We start from the raw sequence: 22,449 nt of genomic DNA, 5'->3' as shown, positions 1-22,449 counted from the left end.
TGTGGACAGGACAGTAGAAAGAAGTGACATCCTAGAGGGAAGATGTAAACCACAAAGAAAAATACGAACATGGACATCTGTGTCTCTGCTTTTCCTCAGCCCACTGAAGAAAAGGGGGATTGTGTGTCCTGGGCTTTTTTGTCTAGAAGAGGGACAGTGAGAGAAGAAGTAGGAAGAACAGATGAGGCTAAAGGGAATCCAGGTTATATGTGAATGGAGTTTCGCGGTGTGCTGAGAGGGAATGGGGAAGACAAGGCGTTAAGAACATTTTCTTGGAGTTGGGAATGTACTTTTCCTTTAGCATGTTGAAAACATTCTAATTTTGACAAAATTATAAATGCACTGGAAACTTCAGATAATTTCTAGAGGCCCCAAGTGCCATTTTTTCCACATTTATCATTTGTTTGCTTGAGAGGTAACTCCCAAGGGTTAAACTGGTTGGCTCTTAGGTTGGTGTTGACTCTGATTGTGACATTCTGTTGTGACAGGCCAGCTAATATAAAGGTTTCACCTTTAATGAGTCATATAGAAAACAGACACAGGAATTTAAAAAGGCACACCAGTCTAACTGTATTTAATGGGTGCAATGCTCTAAAAATATCTAAATGGACTGAAAAGCCTATGTACTGCCACAGAATGGTGGATATTCATAACTATGATCACAAATCCCCCATGAGAAAATATTTGTAGTTTCTGCTCAAGGAGGCAAAAAAGCATGAAATGAATCTATGGATTCTGTAGCCAAGAACTGGAAACCAAGTACCCACCAGTAGAGAATCAGTTAACTAAATAATAGTACATTTAGTCAATGGAAGACTATACACACAGAACAAAAATGAAGAGATCTTACAGATACAGATGTAATACATACAGATGTGTGTTGTCATGGGAAACATTCAAGATATTCATTTTTTTGTGCTATATAAAGTCTTTAATGGAATCCCATCTTTGCATGTGTGTCTATGTGTGACTCACCAACTATCTCCTCGTTGTCAAATCCAGTGGTCCTTTCTCTGTCCTCTTCCTTGACCTTAGAGTAGCCTGTGATGTACTCATCTTTCTTCAAGGGCATCTTCCTCTTCCTGTGACACTGTATTCTCTCGGTTTTATTCCTACTGTTTCTTCCCCATCTCCTCTTCGTCACTCTCTGACTGATCCCAAGAAATGGACTGCTCTGGGGTCTGGTGTTGGATTCTATTCTTTTCTTGGGCTTAATTGTCTCCCTGGACTTTCCTGTGGCTCAGATGATAAAGAATCTGCCTGCAGTGTAGGGGGCCTGGGTTTGAACCCTGGGTCAGGAAGATCCCTTGGAGGAGGGAATGGCAGCCCACTCCAGTATTGTTGCCTGGAAAATTCCAAGAATAGGGGAACCTGGCAGGCTACAGTCCAAAGGGTTGCTAAGAGTCACTCAGTCATGACTCACAGCTTTCAATTTCACATTGTCTCCCAAGGTGATACGATATAGTTTCTGGGCTCTAAACACCATTCAAACTGATGACTTGTGATTCCTATTTCCACCTTTGACTGTTATCCCTTGTTTCAAACTCAAGTTCAGTTGTTAACCTGACAACACAGCAGTCTGTGTAGCTGAAGACACTGTTTTGATCTGCCGCCCTCCAAACTCTCTTTCGCTTCTCTCAAGCGTCCTGTATGTGACCGAGCTCTTGACTGTCTTTTGTCTTACATCTTAACCAAGCTTCCCCTCATTCACTCTGCTCCAATGTATCCTACACCCTTTCTGGTTCTTAGATAGACCAAGTTCATCCTTAACTCAGGACTACCGCATTTGCTCTTTCTTCTTGGATTTCTCGTCTTTCTAGTTTTGTCTTGGCTAATCCCTTGATCTCAGAGGAGCAAGTCACCACGCCTACAGTTGCTCTCATGCCCTGATAGCTCTCTGCACTTTGCCTCATTTTATGTCTTATATTTTATTATCTGTCTCTGGACTAAAATAATGCTTTCATTAAAGCAGGGAATCAGCCCATCTTCTTAATACCTATAGTCAGAAAACCTTTAAAGAGTTCTTAGTACAAAATAGACGTTCAATTACTACATAAATGTGCAAAGAAATAAAGTTTGGGAGGATATACACACCAAACAGTTCACAGTTCTGAGTGGGGAGGTGTGGCAGAGGTAAATTATGAATTGACTTTCCCTTTCTACTAAGATACGTTTCAGTTAGTCTTGAATTATTTGAAATTAAGCTATACTTCTTTAACAATCAGAAAAATTAATAAACCTATTTTCAGTTAGAAAGAAGTGGTTGATAAAGTTTTGATGCTTTAAGATAAACTGTGTTGTGGGGAACTTGCCTGCTGGTCCAGTGGTTGAGACTTCGCCTTCCAGTGCAAGGGGGTTGGATTCAGTCCCTGGTCGGGGAGATAAGATCCCACGTGCCAAAAAGCTAGAACATAAAACAGAAGGAATATTGTCATAAATTTAATAAAGACTTGAAACACTAGACTGTGTTTAGCTGGAGGATGAATTTTTGTGGGATACTTTCTTTCTTGAGGGTGATAGGTAAGCAACATGTTACTATATATAGTAAAATACCCATGCTTCTGTAAAAGCACTGAAACGTGAAGCAGCAGAAACATTTCACTCAGTTCTCTTTCCTTTGAACTTTACAGCTCTCTCTCTCATAAATCATTTAAGTTGATTTCTTTTTAAAGGTAACAAGATCAAATCATTAGCTTAGTGATAACTTGTACTTACTTTTCTTTGCCTTATTATATTTTACATCTCTATTTGATATGTTCATCTTGAACAGGTTTATTTGTTCTTTTCATAAGCGTACTAAATTTGTAATACTGGCTGTCATTCCCAGGTCTGAATGTTAAGTCAACATATGTTTGAGTGACCTTCAACTTATCAAGTATGGCAGGCCTCTGATTGTTTTGGAACCTCTTCTGATACTTGTGGACTTAGTTCAAGGCCAGTTATTTTATTTTATTTTTTTACCTAATAGGGATGGTTGTTTGCTTTGATCACTCAAGTGAAGCATCTTACCGTGTATAAAAAGTCTAGCTGGAGTCTGTTGTTACGTCCTTACCTTTCTCATCGCAGACGCTCCTCCTCCGAGGTTTCACATTAGATTTGCAAAATGATGAGCCTCTCTTTGATCTGGGGGGTTGTTATAGCAGTGTGCTGTTGTTTATACCTACTTCTTGGAATGAGAAGAAGGTAAGTTTTATCTTCAAATTGCATTTTTGTTCATTTATTTAAAGTTATTTAACTTTCATTGTTATACCATACAGTTGGTTTTCTGTACTTACAAATGCTGGCATTTTCTTCCTTAATATTTTTAAATTAAAAAAAATTTTAAGTATCTTTTTTATTAGATCTCACAAGAGATATAATGGCAATGTTTCCTTTTTAGTATTGAAATATATTAGTCTTAATGTAAAAATGGACAAACTTGTTAAACATCACTGACAGAAACTTTGTAAGATCTGTGTGTGTGCATATGTCTGTGTGCCCATGTGTGCATATAAAGTGTGGATGAATAAGGATAGACGTGGTAAGTGGGATCCGCAGTTGCTATCTTGTAGGTTAAATAGATGCTCTGACTAAACAAATGTTCTCTTTTCAGCTAGTTCTTGTGCACTGCATACACACTCGGGCTAAGTTGGACAAGAGCGTAGAGCCTGCAGTGAGCATCCTGCTCTTTCTTTAAGCTTCCTTGTATTTACTCATTCAGCTTTAGCTTCACTTGGTCTTTGCTGCTGCTAGGGCTTTCCCTGGCTGTGCTGAGTGGGGGCTACTCTTTGTTGCAGTGCCCAGGCTTCTCATGGCAGTGGTTGTTGTGGAGCACGGGCTTTGGTGCTCAAACTGCGCGGGCTTCAGGAGTTGTGACTCCTGAAGTGTGGACTCAGGGGTTGTGACTCGCTGGAGCCAGAGCACAGGCTCAGCAGTTGTGGCACGTGGACTTAGTTGCTCCTTGGTAGGTGGGATCTTCCCAGACCAGGGATCAAACCCATGTCCCCTTAACATCAGTGTTAAGACTCTATTACTATTACTAATGATAATCAATCATGGTGAATTGGGAAACTGCCAAATACATGAGACATTACTTATTTGTGTGCATCATTTACAACTGGTTGAAGAAATACAATAAAGTCAGATACATCCACCATAATTATTTAACTTCTGATTGGTTCAAAGAGCATTTGGGGGAGGGCATATAAATATTCTTGACTATGTCAGTCTCCAAAACAGAATTACCCACTGCATATCTTCAGCTATGTAGGCTGCTATGGGTTGTCCACCTTTTAACAGGTTTTTTTTTTTTTTTTCCTTTTCAGTATTTTAATTCAGGCTTGGTAATTTCTATTTTTAATTAAACTACTTACCTGCAAACTATGAAAATAAAAATCATTATTTTATGCTATATTATTCTACAAAGAGGGAGAGTGGTTTCTGTTGGAAAATAAATGTTTATTTTATTAAATAAAAACATTTAAAATAGCATGAGCATTAAATTATAATGCTAGATTATAAGAAAGAGCACTAAATTATAATCAACAACCATGTCAATGACTATCTTATTCAATTTCACTCTATAATGTGTTAATTTCTCAGATTCCCTCTTCAACTATCATTACAGAATAATAAAATGTTTAAACTATGAAGATTTTTAAAAACTTCAATTCTGCAATCCTTTCTGTCGTTCAGTATGCTATATACCTTTAGAGAAGACAATAAAATAAAACATTTTGAGATACTCAGGCAAACAATGCTTAGAAACAAATATAAACACTACAATGTAATTTCATTTCTACATTGAGAGCAAAATTCTTGTTGGCCTTGGTTGACCCTTTTATCCTCATGATTGGAAAGAATGAGCAGCATATATTAGACATTCAGTAAGGGCTTCTCAGGTGGTGCAGGGATAAAGAATCCCCCTGCCAATGCAGGAGATGCAAGAGATGTGGGTTTGATTCCCTGGGTCAGGAAGATTCTCCTGGAGATGGAAATGGCAACCCACTCTAGCGTTCTTGCTTGGGAAACTTCATGGACAGAGGAGCCAGGTGGACTACAGTCCATGGAGTTGCAAAAGAGTCGGACATGATTGAGCATACCGTACATAAACACACGTGTGCACACATACACATATGTGTTTGCTGAATGGATGCATGGATGGATGGGTGGATGGATGGATGGATGGATTTACCTATCATTTTAACCAACATATCATGTTACTAAGTTAAGATGACTCATTATTTTAGTAAAGAAGCAGGGCCTCACCAACCAAAAAAATATCAATAAACTATAGAGTTCGAAATTTGACATCAGTGGTAGTAAACTTAATATAAACAAACATAAACAAAGAACTATGTACAGTTTTCCATATTTACCATCTCTGTTTCTCACAGGCAGATGGGCGAACCACCTCTGGAGAATGGGCTGATTCCGTATCTGGGTTGTGCTCTGCAGTTTGGTGCCAATCCTCTCGAGTTCCTCAGAGCGAATCAAAGGAAACACGGTCATGTTTTCACCTGCAGACTGATGGGAAACTATGTCCACTTCATCACAAATCCCTTGTCATATCATAAAGTACTGTGCCATGGAAAATACTTTGATTGGAAAAAATTTCACTTTACTGCTTCTGCAAAGGTAACCAGATTTGCATTTACATAACATTAGACTTGTTTATTTTCTACCTTTTCTATGTCAATCTATTTAATCATTCTGATGTACTCCAATTTAAAGACAGATATGTTGAAGAGAGCTACCCTTACATGAAGATTCTTAGAAACACAATAAGCCAAATTGGACATAATCTCTTGGTACTAACCATTTAAAAAGTTGAAATGGGTATAGATTTGTCATTTTCTAACCAGTTTAGGAGGGTGAAATAAAAACTAAATGTTTTACTGGACTAGATGGTACTGTATAAGACAGTTTAAAAACTCACTCATGTCAATAATTTCTACACAACACCCAGAGCACATGTGGGAACTTAACATTCAATAGTTGTTTTACCACACTCATGCCACACAATTGTTTAATTTTGTTAAGGAATTGTCCAGATATTTTGGCATCACTTTAAAAGGCTCTTTTACAGAGCAAAATAAATCAATATTAACTGAGTTTCTGCAAAGAAATATTAGACCTGGTCTCTGCCCCTAAGTAACTTAAAATCTGGTTAAGATATATCTACAAGGAATATGAAAAAGAACCCATGATTAAAAAAAAATTCTTCGGAATTCCCTGGTGGTCCAGTGACTAAGACTCTGCACTCCCAATTCAGAAGGCCTGGGTTTGATCCCTAGTCAGGGAACTAGGTCACAGATACCTCAACTAAGAGTTCCCATGTACTCTAACCAAATAAATAAGACCCAGTGCAACCAAATAAATAAATAAACATTTTAAAGAAACACTCTTGATTAATACCAAATTAACATGCAAATAAATGCAGAAGCATAGAAAAATAAGAAAGAGAAGAGCAGAGTAATTGTGAAGGAAGTTTCACTGATAATCTGGGACTTAAAGTTGGCCTTGAAGGATGTGATTTGGCCATTTATTTGAAGTAGTATTTCAAATACAACTGCTATGAAATTTCAGGTGGGAAGGCTGGTTCCCTTCTCCTCCCCTTTTTTAACAAGTAGAGAATCATGAAAGAATCACGCTGTTTACCAGTCCTGTAGCTAAGTCACTTCAGTCGCGTGACCCTATGGACCGTAGCCTGCCAAGCTCCTCTGTCTATGGGATTCTCCAGGCAAGAGTACTGGAGTGGGTTGCCATGCCATCCTCATTTACTAGTCCTGGGTCAGGCTTAAGTTCTTTTTTCCCCCACATTTCATTTCCCATCAGGCATTTGGACACAGAAGCATTGACCCGAGTGATGGAAACACCACTGATAACATAAGCAAAACTATCATCAAGACCCTGCAGGGTGACGCCTTGAGCTCCCTCACAGAAGCCATGATGGGAAACCTCCAGCTTGTCCTGAGACCCCAGGGGTCACCACAGCCCCCCACGCCTGCCTGGGTGACCGAGGGGATGTACTCCTTCTGCTACAGGGTCATGTTCGAAGCTGGCTACTTGACACTCTTTGGCCGCGATCTCGCAGGGCAAGATGCCCAAAAGGCACTCATTCAAAACAGCCTGGACAACTTCAAGCAATTTGACAAAATCTTTCCCGCCCTGGTGGCTGGCTTCCCCATCCATGTGTTCAAGACAGGACACTATGCCCGGGAGAAGCTGACGGAGGGCTTGAGGCTCCAGAAGCTCAGAGAAAGAGACCACATCTCAGAGCTGGTCAGGTTTCTGAATGACACATTCGCCACCTTAGATGACACAGAGAGAGCCAAGTCACTCCTCGCAGTCCTCTGGGCATCACAAGCAAACACCATTCCAGCCACTTTCTGGAGCTTGTTTCAAATGATTAGGTAATCAGCAGATTATCCATTTATTTCTTTATTTTAGTTGAAAGCAGAAATTCAACCATTGTAACTAAAAAAAAAAAAGACTCATGGTACCTTCTCATGCTGTCAATCATGAATGTGGCATTTACCCTTGTAAATGTTCAATAGTTACATCGGCTTATCTGATCCTCTAAAAACAGCTGTGACTGCTAAACACACCTTCTAGAAGCAGAGACTGATCGTCCTGGGGAAAGGAACATACTGGTACAGGGTCAATGAGGCTGTCTGCACCCAGAGCCCTTCTCCTTAAGGCCAGGTTGTTCTTCACGACGCCTCTTTAAGTGCATGAATTTGGTCTTTATAATCATAAAAATATCCTTATGTGATTGCTGATGTACTGTCAGCAAAAAGGACAGTGCGTGCATGCTTGCTAAGCCACTTCAGCCTGCCTACATTAGCTGCTTTTTCACTCAGTTAGCGGTTGCTGTAATACTATTTGACCAACTCTAATACCTATGAATCAATCATAATATACTGTTATTGATGGAATTTAGCTAGATTTTGCCTTTTAAACACTGTATATAAAAAAAAAAAACTTGGATGCGACATAAACTTTGCATAACGTGACTTCTTTCCCAAAGGTTAGTCTTTTAGGAATTTGACATTCAAATGTTTTATTGAATTATTCCAGTTAAACTGGATGTTTCACAGACACAAAGTTACTATTCAATTGGATTGGGAATGCCAAAGTTCTGTTGAGGGCTGCTAATTTTATGTCTTTAAAATATTTTTTTTTTAATTTCAGATAAAAAACTCATCTGTCTCAAAGATTAAATGTCTTCTAAAATGTTTACTTCAGAAAGCTCTGTCTGGAGTAAATTCACATATTAACAGCAAGGTTACAACAGCAATTTTATATTCTATAGTAATAGTAGCCATTTCCTGATAGTCATGCAAAGACATCAATCAGATGTTTCTGAGACTTAGTTAACTGCGATCCTGTTCCATGGACACCTCACCATGCGCTGAGGATCCAGTGAATGGTCAGTGCCCTAAAATGAAGTCGCATTCATTTCAGAGGTCCAAGTGTCAGAGGAATAAATTACCATACAAGTGGATTTTAAGAGTAAATTTAAATTTCCTTTGGCAGTTTAGCTAGTACTTTAGAATCGTTATCTTGGAGGCAACTTTCTCTCTCACTTGCCATGTAATGACTACTTTGATCATTTAATCCTTATTAGAATCACTTATTTAAAAGTCTGACCAAAGTTTTACTTTTACGTAGTGAGACCCTTTCATCAGTTCTTGCTGATATCCAAGGACTTAAAAAACTACAGGGATTTCCCTGGTGGTCCATGGCTAAGACTCCATACTCCTCCGGGGAAGGGGGCCCAGATTCGATCCCTGGTCAGGGACTAAGAGTTCACAACTAAGAGTTCACATGCCCCAACTAAGACCTGGAGTAACTATAAAAATATTGAAAAAGCACAACTATAAAACAGAGTAAAAAATAAATGAGAATGTCCCTTTATCACCGTCTCTGTATCTTGACCTGTATCTGATTAAAAGAAGGAGGAAATGCCTTTTTGCAGACTTTTTGGTACAGAAAAAGCTTATGCTCTGTACATCTTTTCTTTTCTCTTAACTTTTCATAGAAACCCAGAGGCAATGAAAGCGGCCACTGAAGAAGTAAATAAAACACTAGAGAACGCTGGTCAGAAAGTTAGCTTTGACGACAGTCCTGTTCATCTGAATCAGATACAGCTGGACAACATGCCCGTGCTAGGTGTGCTTGTGTGCGTGTTACATGTAAATTTCTGTGTCCTCCTACCAGCGGTCATCAGCTCACATCACACACTTACTTGTTGCAGGCGTTATGTCCCATCTGACCCTCCAGCAACCCTATGCCTGGAGACTAGTACTGTTTCTATATAACAAGTGAGGAGACAGGCATTTAGAGGTTACGTCACAGCCTGGGATGGGATGGAGGAACCAGTGACAGCCTGACATGGAGCTCTTGACCCTATACTCTCAAGCTCTTCTCTGCACTTCCTCGCTTGTTACTGCTTTTGCCATTCTTCTTATAGTCAGTACATTATTCGTGTGCATGAAACGAAAGGGGGAAAGGTACCACCATGAAACCACAATTAGCTGCATGGGTTGGAAGATGGGGTGGACAGTTATTTCACTGAAAAATGTTTGATTCTCTGGATTTTATAGAAATACAGAAGTACTATGTTTTTAAGTAAGAAAAAAGTTTTCTCTTGCTTTTGTTATGTTTCTTTAGAGGCAAGAAACCAGTGTATGCTTTCAGGGGCAGTGTGTCCTAGCAGAAGAGACAGGGACGGAAGAAGCACGGGCCCCATGGGAGGGCTCTGATTTGCTGTGGAGACCTCGGACATGTCATTTCACTTTCAGTTCAGTTCAGTCGCTCAGTCATGTCCGACTCTTTGGGGGCCTTATGTTCTCATTTGTGAAATCAAGTGCTAACATGCTATGATTTTATGCACAATTGTGTGATGAGCACTTAAAGCATGACAGTTAAAAGGACAGAGACTGGAAGGTCTCATCATATTTAAGCTATTCTCAGCATGTTCTTTGTGTCCCTTTATGTCCCTACGAGAATGCAGGGTGTACTCACACAACCCCAGGCAGTGTAATGATAAGTACAGGTTCTTATAAACACCGAATCCCAGGGATGGAGGAGCCTGGTAGGCTGCCGTCTCTGGGGTCACACAGAATCGGACATGACTGAAGCGACTTAGCAGCAGCAACAGCAACATAAACACCGAAGTGAAGCTGCATCTTGAACAAATATTTCCATATAAAAGTATTAGTATATTAAATATCAAAAGTGATAAACTTTGAATAATTCACATAAAAGTTATTAACTGATTTTTTGCAATTATTAGATGTCTAGTATCATGTAGAAATAAGATTATTTTTCTGTAAAATTATGAAAGTCTAGTTTCCATTGATGATCAAGATTATATCAAGAGATTATAACTCAGATTATCGGATTAAAAATACACTAGGCACAACTGACTCATTGATCACAGCACATAAAAAAGTTTGAGAAATTTGGATCTGGCCAGCTTCCCCTAGTCTGTTTAGGTTTGTGTTACTGGCTGCTAGGGGTATATCAGACTCTAGATTACATGGCCTTTATAAATACTTTGTTCTTTCTTCTTCCTTTTCTCTCCTCCTTTATTCCTCTTAAAATCTTTAGACAGTATCATCAAGGAGTCTCTGAGACTTTCCAGTGCTTCCCTCAACATCCGTACGGCTAAAGAGGACTTCACTTTGCACCTCCAGGATGGTTCCTATAATATCCGCAAAGATGACATCATAGCTCTTTATCCACAGTTAATGCATTTAGATCCAGAAATCTACCCAGACCCTTTGGTAAGTGACTGTTCATCAAAGTTCAGTGTCCCGGTGATGTGTATCCAGACTGAAATAAAAAGGAAATTTACCACTGCAGAATTCATTTGATCATGGAAATCACAGGGATTGTCTCTTTTATTAATGTCAAATATTCATGTTATATTTTGGAGAATTTGGATGATGGCTGAAATTTTAATTTTTATTCTTGGTATTTGCCATCATATCTCTACTAGAGGCTTCCCTGGTGGCTCAGCAGTAAAGAATCCACCTCCCAATGCAGGAGAGGCAGGTTCAGTCCCTGGATCAGGAAGATCCCCTGGAGGAGGAAATGGCAACCCACTCCAGTATTCATGCCTGGGAAATCCCAAGGGCAGGGGAGTCTTTTGGGCTACAATCCATGATGTTGCAGAAGAGTGAGACATGACTTAGTGACTAAATATCAACAACAACAATCTCTAATAGATTATATCTGCAGTTGCAATAATAAAGCTGCATCCTTCCTTCCTTAAAATGTGCCTCTTCCCAAGTCTAGGAAATTAGAGGCTAATATACTGACTCCTCTAATTTCTGATCTAAATCCTTCTTTCTCGTTCTGCCTAAGGGAGGGAGGAACTAGTCACCCAGGTGGGATGGGAGGTATAAAGCTCTTCCATTCCCCTCAGTTCTCTTTAAATTCCTATTTCTTATTACTTTCTGATTCAAGGTGGGGTATTTGCTATGTTACTCATAGATTGGATTAAAAAAGAAAATTACTCTTTGGAACTTCCAGATTCAGAAAAAGATTCTTTTTAAACTAGCTTATGCATTTGTTTCCTTTGTTTCTTTATTGCAGACTTTTAAATATGATCGCTATCTTGATGAAAATGGGAAGACAAAGACCACCTTCTACAGTAATGGACTCAAGTTAAAGTATTACTACATGCCCTTTGGGTCAGGAGTCACTATATGTCCTGGAAGATTATTTGCTGTCCAGGAAATCAAGCAGTTTTTGATCCTGATGCTTTCCTATTTCGAACTAGAGCTTGTGGAGAGCTGTGTCAAATGTCCACCTTTGGACCAATCCCGGGCAGGCTTGGGCATTTTACCACCGTTACATGATATTGAGTTTAGATATAAATTCAAACATTCGTGAACATATGCTTGGAGAAAGAGGCCCCCTGATGCTGTTACAAGGCTGCGGCGCGCTGTCACTCACCAGTGCCCTGTGGACAGACGTGTTTAGTGGCAGTGGAACGGTGCAGCAGGTTCGTTCTGCTCACCAGTGCTTGCTTGTGAATCTTAACATTTTGGTGACGGTTTCCAGATGCTGATTCAGACTCTGCAAGTGAAAAACAAAACAAACGAGTTTCTAGAAACACAATAATTTGTTTTCATTTGAATAAGTCTGTGGAGTGTTCACATTGCCAGGGACTGAACTTTATTATTTTCAGAGGAAAAAGTCTTTTTTGTTTGTTTGTTTGCTTGTTTTTTTCCCAGAATATTTGGCAAAAGTTCTTCTTTTTTTGTTTTCCTAAGGAAACTGCTTTATTTTTATATAAACCTCCCATGGTTATGCAAAAGGTACACATTCACGTTTTAGTGAAAATGCATGACTTTCTGATCAGATATGGGGCTCTTTGGGTATAGATGTATATTACAGAGGGTATTTTAAAGGATTATATCATGCCTTTTAATAAAAATTTTTTTCAGCTTTCCTTATATCTAGTATTCATGGCTTTTAAAATGACTGTCTTAATAGCTTGAGAACATTAAAGATGGTTTTACTATATTCTCTTTATATTTAATTTATTTTTGCTGGAAACTGTAATATCTGTGTCAGGTTTCAATCATTTTACCTACACTTTTATTAGATTTCATATTAATTGGAAGATTTTTTTTCCAGGAAAGGCAGGTTTTGTTCTGATATTATTAACATGCACCTATGAAAAGAATGTAGCTCTCATGTGATATATTTTAAAATTAAAATTGGATGATAATGACCATCTGAAAGTTTTAGATATGAAACTGCAAAGAATTCATTAAATTGGCATTGTGTTTTATTTGAAAACTTTTTATCTTTAAACAAGTTGTAACTGAAGGAAATATAGTTTAGGCTATAGCATAGTGTTCAGCTACTGTGTACAACAGTGCTTTAGTGAAATATTTTAAGTATTGGAGTTATGAACTGTAATACTTTACTGATATTTCTCTATGTATATATTATAAATTATATTTAACTTTTTCCTTGCACTACAAATACTAAGATATATTGTAATCTTTGCTAATGTTGAAATGATTCACTTTTCAGAAATAAAAGTGTGAATTTTTGTTTTAAATTAAGTATTCTAAATGTTTCAAGCGATCACCTACTAAGTTACAACAATTTTGCTCATTTTTCATCTCATAGAAAAAGCAAAATAATTATTCACTCAAAAATCTCCTCCATACTTTATAAAATTCATTAAAGATTTTAAATCTTTCTATTTGTTTAATTTATTAGTAATTGAATTTATTAATAATATAACCATGGGATTATCTCCCGTGTAAGTTATTTTTCATATCAAGAAAATTAAACTCATTTACATGTGGACCAAGATTAACAAAATCCCCTTTTACAAAAAATTTGTTTTAGACTTAATTTCTAATATGATTCCCTAATATATTCATATAGACACATCCTGGAGATATAATGGGTTTGGTTCCAGTTCAGTTCAGTTCAGTCACTCAGTTGTGTCCGACTCTTTGTGACCCCATGAATCGCAGCACGCCAGGCCTCCCTGTCCATCACCAACTCCCAGAGTTCACTCAGACTCACATCCATCGAGTCGGTGATGCCATCCAGCCATCTCATCCTCTGTCGTCCCCTTCTTCTCCTGCCCCCAATCCCTGCCAGCATCAGAGTCTTTTCCAATGAGTCAACTCTTCCCATGAGGTGGCCAGAGTACTGGAGTTTCATCATTCCTTCCCAAGAACACCCAGGACCGATCTCCTTTAGAATGGACTGGTTGGATCTCCTTTGATTCCAGACCAACCCAATAATGCAAGTCACATGAATTTTTTGGTTTCTGCTGCTACTGCTAAGTCACTTCAGTCGTGTCCGACTCTGTGCGACCCCATAGATGGCAGCCCACCAGGCTCCCCCATCCCTGGGATTCTCCAAGCAATAACACTGGAGTGGGTTGCCGTTTCCTTCTCCAATGCATGAAAGTGAAAAGTAAAAATGAAGTTGCTCAGTTTGTCCGACCCTCAGCGACCCCATGGACTGCAGCCTTCTAGGCTCCTCCATCCGTGGGATTTTCCAGGCAAGAGTACTGGTTTCTGAGTGTATATAAAAGTTAATGTTTTTATAGTATATTTTAGTCTATTAAATGTGCAATAGCATTATATCTGAACAAACAATGTACATACCTTAATTAAAATACTTAATTGCTAAAAAGTGCTAATCATCGTCTGATGGTTTGAACTTCTTTCGGAATTGGAGGGAGGCCTCTCAAACCCTGTCACTCACTGCCTTAGCAACTAAGTTTACATAGTCTCAGTTCTTCGTTGTCACTTCAGCTACTTTCACGGCATCTCCACCAGAAGTAGATTCTATCTTCAGATACCACTTTCTTCCCTTATCAGAAGAACTCATCATGTTAAAGTTTTATCCGGAGGAGGCAGCAACTCACTTACATCTCTAGACCCCATTTCTAGTCCCCCCCACAATTTCCACCACATCTGCAGTTATTTCCTCCACTGAAGTCTTGAACTTCTCAAAGTTATCTATTAGGGTTTGGAATCAACTTTCTCCAAACTGCTGTTAATATTGATATTTTTAACCTCTTCTCATGAAATATGAATGTTCTTAATGGCATCTTGAGTAATGAATCCTTTCCCTAAGATTTTCAAATCACTTTACCTGGGTCTAGCAGAGGAATCACTGTCTATGGCAATATATATTTCTTATGAAATACATATTTCTTAAAGAATAACACTTGAAAGTCAAAATTACTACTTGATCCATGGGTGGCAAAATAGATGTTATGTTAGCAGGCATGGGAAGAGCAATTACCCTAATAGTTCATCTCCAGCAGAGCTCTTGGGTGACCAGGTGCATTGTCAAAGAGCAGTAATATTTTGAAAGAGCTCTTTTTTTCAGCATGGTAGGTCTCAACAGTGGGCTTAGGATAGTCAGTAAACCATGTTGTAAACATACGTGTTGTCATCCAGGCTTTTCTGTCCCATCTATGGAGCTCAGTCAGAGTATGTTGAGCATAATTCTTACGTGCCCTGGGATTTTCAAAATGGTAAAGGAGCATTGGCTTCAACTTAAAGTCACCAGCTGCATTAGCCCCTGATGAGAGAGTCAGGCTGTCCTTCGAAGTTTTGAAGTCATGCATTGACTTCTCCCCTCTAACCAGGAAACCCTGAGATGGCATCTTCTTCCAACACAAGGCTGTTTCTTCTACACTGAATACCTGTTTCTTAGTGTAGCCACCTTTATGATTATTATGATTAGCTAGATCTTTTGGGTAACTTGCTGCAGTTTCTACATCAGCACTTGCTGCTTCATTTTGCACTTCGATGCTATGCAGATGACTTCTTTCCTTAAATCTCATGAACCAACATCTGCTGGCTTCAAACTTTTCTTCTGTAGCTTCCACACCTCTCTCAGCCGTCATAGAACTGAAGAGAGTTAGGACCTTGCTCTGGATTAGGCTCTGATTAAGGTGAGCTGCCGTCTATGGGGTCGCACAGAGTCAGACACAACTGAAGCGACTTAGCAGTTGTGGCTGGTTTGACCTTCTATCCAGGCCACTTCTCCATATCAGCAAGAAGGCTGTTTCACTCTCTTACTGTTCCTGTGTTCACTGGAACAGCACTTTTCATTTCCTTCAAGAACTTCCCCTTTGCATTTACATCTTGACTAACTGGTATAAATCTGTATGCAGGTCAGGAAGCAGCAGTTAGAACTGGAGATGGAACAACAGACTTGTTTCAAATAGGAAAAGGAGTACATCAAAGCTTTATATTGTCACCCTGCTTATTTAACTTCTATGCAGGGTACATCATGAGAAACGCTGGTCTGGAAGAAGCACAAGCTGGAATCAAGATTGCCGGGAGAAATATCAATAACCTCAGATATGCAGATGACACCACCCTTATGGCAGAAAGTGAAGAACTAAAGAGCCTCTTGATGAAAGTGAAAGTGGGAGAGTAAAAAAGTTGGCTTAAAGCTCAACATTCAGAAAACTGAGATCATGGCATCTGGTCCTATCACTTCATGGCAAATAGATGGGGAAACAGTGGATATAGTGACAGACTTTATTTTCTTGGGCTCCAAAATCACTGCAGATGGTGACTGCAGCCATGAAATTAAAAGATGTTTACTCCTTGGAAGAAAATTTATGACCAACCTAGACAGCATATTAAAAAGCAGAGATATTACTTTGCAAACGAAGGTTCGTCTAGTCAAAGCTATAGTTTTTCCAGTAGTTGTGTATGAATGTGAGCTGGACTATAAAGAAAGTTGAGTGCCAAAGAATTGATGTTTTTGAACTGTGGTGTTGGAGAAGACTCTTGAGAGTCCCTTGGACTGCAAGGAGATCCAACCAGTCAATCCTAAAGGAAATCAGTCCCGAATATTCATTGGAAGGACTGATGTTGAAGGTAAAACTCCAGCTGATGTGCCACCTGATGCGAAGAACTAACTCACTGGAAAAGATCCTGATGCTGGGAAAGATTAAAGGCAAGAGGAGATGGGGACGACAGAGGATGAGATGGTTGGATGGCATCACCGAGTCAATAAACATGAGTTTGAGGAAACTCTAGGAGTTGGTGATGGACAGGGAGGCCTGGCGTGTTGCAGTCCATCAGGTCCAAAGAGTTCGACACGACTGAGTGACTGAACTGAACTGGTATAAGAGCCCTAGCTTTCAGTCTATCTCAGCTTGGACATGACTTCCTCACCAAATATCATCATTTCTAGCTTTTGATTTATGAGAGACATGGGACTCTTCCTTTCACTTGAACACTTAGAGGCCATTGTAGGGTTACTAATTGGCCTAATTGCAATACTGTGGTGTCTCAGGAGATAGAGAACAGCCAGCAGATGGAGCAATTAGAACACACACAGCATTGATTAAGTTCATCCTCTTACATGAACATGGTTCATGGTGCCTTCAAATGGTTACAATAGCAACATCCAAGATCACAGATCACACCATAGCAAATAAAATAATAATGAAAATGTTTGAAATATTTCAAGACTTACCGAAATGTGACACAGAGACCAGAGTGAGCAAATGCTGTTGGAAAATGGGGCTAGCACACTTGCTTGATGCAGGGTTGCCACAAACCTTCAGTTTTTTTGTTTTTTGTTTTTTTTTTTAAAGCAGCATCCATGGAGCAGAAGAAAGGGAAACACAACAGAATGAGGCATGCCTGTCTCTTGCTGAATGTGTCCACACATCTTTCCACCTCTTTATTCTTGTTTAATAGGGGTTGCCAGTCCATAGCACTGTGGGCCAAAGGTGTCCTGTTTGTGTATAGATTGAAACCTGAGTGGTTTTTACGTTTTTTATTGGTTGGGCAAAATCAAGAGAATAATAATATTTTATGACATATGGAAATTACACAAAGCTCAGATTTCCATGTTCATAAGTAAACTTTTTTTAAAAAATTTATTTTTGGCTATGCTGGGTCTTTGTTGCTACCAGGGTTTTTCTCTGGTTGCAGAGAGCAGGGACTCTCTCTAGTTGCAGTGCTCAGGCGTCCCGTGGTGGCTTTTCTCGTTGTGGAGCATGTGCTCTAGGGCACGTGGACATCAATAGTTGCAGCGCGCAGGCTCTATAGCGCGGGCTCAGCAATTGTGGTGCATGGGCTTAGCTGCTCTGCAGCATGGAACCTTTGAGGACAACAGATCGAACCCATGTCCCCTGCACTGGCAGGCAAATTCTTAACCTCTGGACCACCAGGGAAGCCCCCAAAATGAAGTTTTATTGCCCACTTATTAGTGCTCTTGTCTAGGCCTGCTCTTATAATGCAATCACAAAGCTGTGTAGTTGCAACAGAGACCACATGGTTGCAGAACCAACAATATTTACTATCTGGGCCTTTATGGGAAGTGATTGCCAATTCCTGCTGTAGAGCAATCCCAAAGGTTATTTTGTTCTATAATTTTTATTAAACTTCTAAAAAGTGTACTAGTATATGAGATTTTTGTTTTTTCATTTGAAAAAAGAAAGTATGTGAGAGGGCCACATTAAAACAAAAACCAGGTATAATTTTCTTGTAAATGATCTTATTTTAGAACTTTCTTAAAGGCTAAATTTTCCCATTTAGCCAAGAGACTTTTATTATGACTCTAACCATGACCCCATACAGTATTGCAATGTTAAACTATGCCCCACCTCTCCACACAGGAAGGCCTTCCCCCAACTCACCAGCAGTTTGGACTTGTTAACTGTGGAATCTCACATTGCTCTCAGGATTAGTCTGAGTCATTTTTGCAGTTAGGATTAAAGCCTTGGTCTCATTAGAAGAAGATGAAATGCCAACACCATAGTCACCAGCCCCCTTCTCCATCTGCCTGGCCTGATACCAAGTCAGAGGCTCAAACCTAGAAAGTGACACCAAGACAGGGACACTGATGTTTCAAAGAGAATTGCAGATTCAAAGTCACCTGTCCAAGCTCTCGTTTTAGTCAGAAACTGACATCTGGTGAAGGAGAAGTGATTTTGTGAAGAAGCCTGCTCAGCAAGTTATAGGGGCAGGCTTGGGCCTGAAACCTCCTGTTTGCCAGCAAATACCACATCCATGAAATTAACGTGTCTACATTTAATATTAAAGATTTCATGCTATGCATGATAAGTCACTTCAATCATGTCTGACTCTTTGTGACCCTATGGAACATAGCCCACTAGGCTCCTCTGTCCATGGGATTCTCCAGGCAAGAATACTGGAGTAGGTTTCCATTCCTTTCTCCAGGATATCTTCCCCACACAGGGATCAAACCTGTATCTCTTACATCTCTTGCACTGGTGGGTGGGTTCTTTATCACCTGTGCCACCTGGGAAGCCTAATATTAAGGAACCCACCCTCTAAATCAAAATAAGAGAGACCACAGAGTCAGAGACCCCAGCGTCAGAGACCATGGAGTCAGTGACTTTTATAGGTCAGCTCACGGGTCAGCCTATCATTTCACACTTAGGTTCTTACTCTGTACTAGGATATCTCCTATCTTTTCCTCCAGCAGGCCTGTCATGTTCCTGCCCTGACTTCACACAGAACCCAATTCTCCAAACTAACATAGTTGATGTCCGTGTTGACAGTCTAACGATTCTTGTTGACTGCTTATTTAACTCAATCTCTCCATTGTTGTTGTTACTGTTCAGTTGCTAAGTCATGTCTGACTCTGCAACTCCACAGACTGCAGCACACCAGGCTTCCCTGTTCTTCCCTATCTCCCGGAATTTGCTCAAACTCATGTCTGTTGAGTCAGTGAAGCTATCTAACCATCTCATCCTCTGCTGCACTCTTCTTCTTTGGCCCTCAATCTTTCCCAAGGTCTTTTCCAGTGAGTCGACTCTGCATCAGGTGGCCAAAGTATTGGAGCTTCAGCTTCAACAACAATCCTTCCAATGAAAACTCAGGGTTGATTTTCTTTAGGATGGACTGGTTTGATCTCCTTGCAGTCCAAGGGATTCTCAAGAGTCTTCTCTAACATCACAGTTCAAAAGGATCAATTCTCCGGCACTCAGACTTCTTTATGGTCCAACTCTCACATCTGTACACGCCTACTGGAAAAAGCATAGCTTTGATTATATGGACCTTTGTCAGCAAAGTGATGTCTCTGATTTTATGTGATGTCTTGGTTTGTCATAGCTTTCCTTCCAAGGAGCAAGCGTCTTCTAATTTCATGGTTGCAGTCACTGTCTGCAATGATTTTGGAGCCCAAGAAAATAAAACCTGTTGTTGTTTCCACTTTCCCCCCATCTATTTGCCATGAAGTGATGGGATTGGATGCCATGATTTTAGTTTTCTGAATGATGAGTTTTAAACCAACTTTTCACTCTTTTTCACCTTCATCAAGAAGCTCTTTAGTTCCTCCTGTCTTTCTGCCCTTAGAGTGGAGATCATCAATCTCTCCATAATTAGTAACAAAACTAGGAAAGTGAAAGTGAAAGTCAATCAGTCGTGTCTGACTCTGTGACCCCATGGACTCAGCTGATGGAATTCTCCAAGCCAGAATACTGGAGTGGGTAGCCTTTCCCTTCTCTAGGGGATCTTCCCAACCCAGGGATGGAACCCAGGTCTCCCACATTGCAGGCGGATTCTTTACCAGCTGAGCCACACCATAGCAATATCCTAACTTCCTCCTTTTGCTTTGTAAACCAACAGAGGTTCCTAGAGGTTCTGACACTCCCAAGATCATTGCCACAGTTAAGTGATGGCAGAGCTGTAACTAGATCTGGTCTCTCCTTTCCCCAAATTGGGTGAATTCAAGATGACTGTCATTAGCTCAAAGTGGGAATCTGGTAAATAAGCTCACATAGCACTCAGTTATCATTGTACCATTGTTTTCTAATAAATGGTTTCTATAGTTCTATATATATATATATATATATATATATATATATATATATATATGGACATCTATACAGGGAACAGTTTTTCTCCAGAGATTTTCTTCGCATCTGGGGAGAATGTGGTTAGGGAGGAGGTGCAGGGAGCTTGGTGATGGTGTCCCCTAGAGTATTCAGTGCTCAGGTAACATGGCCTGCTGTCAAGGGTTGTCCCTGGGGCTGTCCCTGCCCCGAGGAGTGAGTGCAGGTGTCCCTGAGAGCACTCTGGCCCCAGAAACTTGACTGTCAAGCAGAGTCAGCAGTTTCTCAGAAACTTGGCCATAAGGGCCTTTGCTTCATCACTTTTGGGGAGTGATTCCAGGAATGCCAGCCCCACATGAAGAGCAGTTCTCTATTGTACTCAGGTCTACAGTTCAGGGAAGCATCTAGCTGGCACCTTACGCTTAGTAGAAGCACCCACATTTGAAAACAGCGACGAAGGGAAGGAATGACTTTTGTGAGGAGGCAGAGGGCACCCTGAGGTCTCTGTTTTTTGAGCCCAAGAGCCAAAAAGTTGCAAAAAATTTACTTGGCTGCTTTGTGGGCAGACCTTTCTGCTCCTCTCTATTGATCTCCCATCTAATGAAATATTGGGAAAGAGTTACACACCGAACTGAGAACATAGCTGTCGCGTACTCAGGCCTACGCTGCATGATAAGGCAGGTTTGTTCTCTGCCAAAATCAGGTGGATGGTCTCGGAGGCAGAAGTGGAGCAGAGGCTGGCAGGAATCACAGAGAACTTCATAGGCTCTTATTCAGTCATTAGTTTACCAAATACCCCATGTTTATACTCTGTTTTGTTACTCAGTGAAGTTGCAGAAATGTGCGGCCTGCAGAGCAGCTGGGCCTATTTTTGGTTTTAATCAGGCCTTTGCTCTTGGCCTGGTGAGGGAACCCACTCATTGTACAGTTTTCTAGACTGGAGGATGAAGCTATAATGCCAGTCACCTCTTGGATGACTGTTCTTATTATAATTAGGTCAAGCTAATTGTTTCATCATGATAAAAGTGTACTGCCAAAAAAGAAAAGAAGTCAAGATTTATACTTCTTTCATTCAACTATGTTTAGACAGTCCCAATGTATAAAGGGAGAGGGCAGTGGCAACCCACTCCAGCACTCTTGCCTGGAAAATCCCATGGACGGAGGAGCCTGGTGGGCTGCGTCCATGGGGTTGCAAAGAGTCGGACATGACTGAGTGACTTCACTTTCACTTTTCACTTTCATGCATTGGAGAAGGAAATGGCAACCCACTCCAGTGTTCTTGCTTGGAGAATCCCAGGGACGGGGGAGTCTGGTGAGCTCTGTGGGGTCGCACAGAGTCAGACATGACTGAAGTGACTTAGCAGCAGCAATGTATAAGGAGTGGGCTTCCCTGGTCACTCAGACAGTTAAGAATCTGCCTGCAATGCGGGAGACCTGGGTTCGATCCCTGGGTTGGGAATATCCCCTGGAGGAGCACATGGCAATCCACTCCAGTATCCTTGCCTAGGGAATCCCCATGGACAGAGGAGCCTGGTGGGCTACATTCCATGGGGTCATGAAGAGTCAGACACACCTGAGCGACTAAGCACAATACAGCACAATGTATAAAGAGTATGTTCCAAAGATTCACTTGTGACTAGAAGGTTTGGAACTCTGAGCATATTTTGTGGAAGAAACTATGTTAGAAAAGGGACTTAAATTTCCAGAGAAATGCAAAAACCTAATTTAGTCTGTCACATGCTGCCGGTCATTCTGTTCTGAATGATTCTGCAATGCAAGGAAAAACAGGAGAAAATGCTCAAATCAAGTAAGAAATAGTATTAATTTACCCTGAAAACAGAGGTCTCAAAAGAGGACTGGAGATGGGACACGACATCTCTAAAGGGGTTACCTGGGTACTTCTATAGCAGGTGGTCAACATCATGGCGTCTCCAGGTTATGGACACTCACTTTGTAGCTGAGGGAAACAAGAGGCAGAAGGTTACCTATCTTACTGTGAAGCTTAACCATTTTCTTTTCTTTCTGCTTAGCTGTGTCAGAAGTGCGGGACACAGCTAACAGGACATGAGGAAGAATGTGAGAAAATGGGATGGACCAGGCTGGGTGGCTTCAACAGTTCTGGA

The 22,449-nt window shown here is 40.4% G+C and overlaps 1 protein-coding gene across 1 annotated transcript; it reads left to right on the top strand.

Annotated features, from left to right (window-relative positions):
- Positions 1–2,972: 2,972 nt before the first annotated feature.
- Positions 2,973–13,210, top strand: CYP7A1 (cytochrome P450 family 7 subfamily A member 1). The gene is made up of 6 exons (XM_069600076.1): positions 2,973–3,183; positions 5,376–5,616; positions 6,817–7,394; positions 9,026–9,156; positions 10,600–10,775; positions 11,590–13,210. The coding sequence occupies exons 1-6, from the start codon at positions 3,104–3,106 to the stop codon at positions 11,887–11,889; spliced, it is 1,506 nt and encodes a 501-aa protein (XP_069456177.1). The 5' UTR covers positions 2,973–3,103; the 3' UTR covers positions 11,890–13,210.
- Positions 13,211–22,449: the final 9,239 nt, after the last annotated feature.

This window comes from Ovis canadensis, chromosome 9, assembly GCF_042477335.2.
Source record: "Ovis canadensis isolate MfBH-ARS-UI-01 breed Bighorn chromosome 9, ARS-UI_OviCan_v2, whole genome shotgun sequence".
NCBI classification, from domain to species: domain Eukaryota; kingdom Metazoa; phylum Chordata; class Mammalia; order Artiodactyla; family Bovidae; genus Ovis; species Ovis canadensis.
This window is presented reverse-complemented; position numbering and strand designations above follow the sequence as displayed.

Excerpts from the sequence above, each read along its gene's own strand:
- CYP7A1 (XM_069600076.1), top strand. The coding sequence starts at position 3,104 with ATGATGAGCCTCTCTTTGATCTGGGGGGTTGTTATAGCAGTGTGCTGT. Across the intron at positions 3,184-5,375 it reads CTTCTTGGAATGAGAAGAAG|GCAGATGGGCGAACCACCTC; the intron begins GTAAGTTTTATC and ends TGTTTCTCACAG. Across the intron at positions 7,395-9,025 it reads AGCTTGTTTCAAATGATTAG|AAACCCAGAGGCAATGAAAG; the intron begins GTAATCAGCAGA and ends AACTTTTCATAG.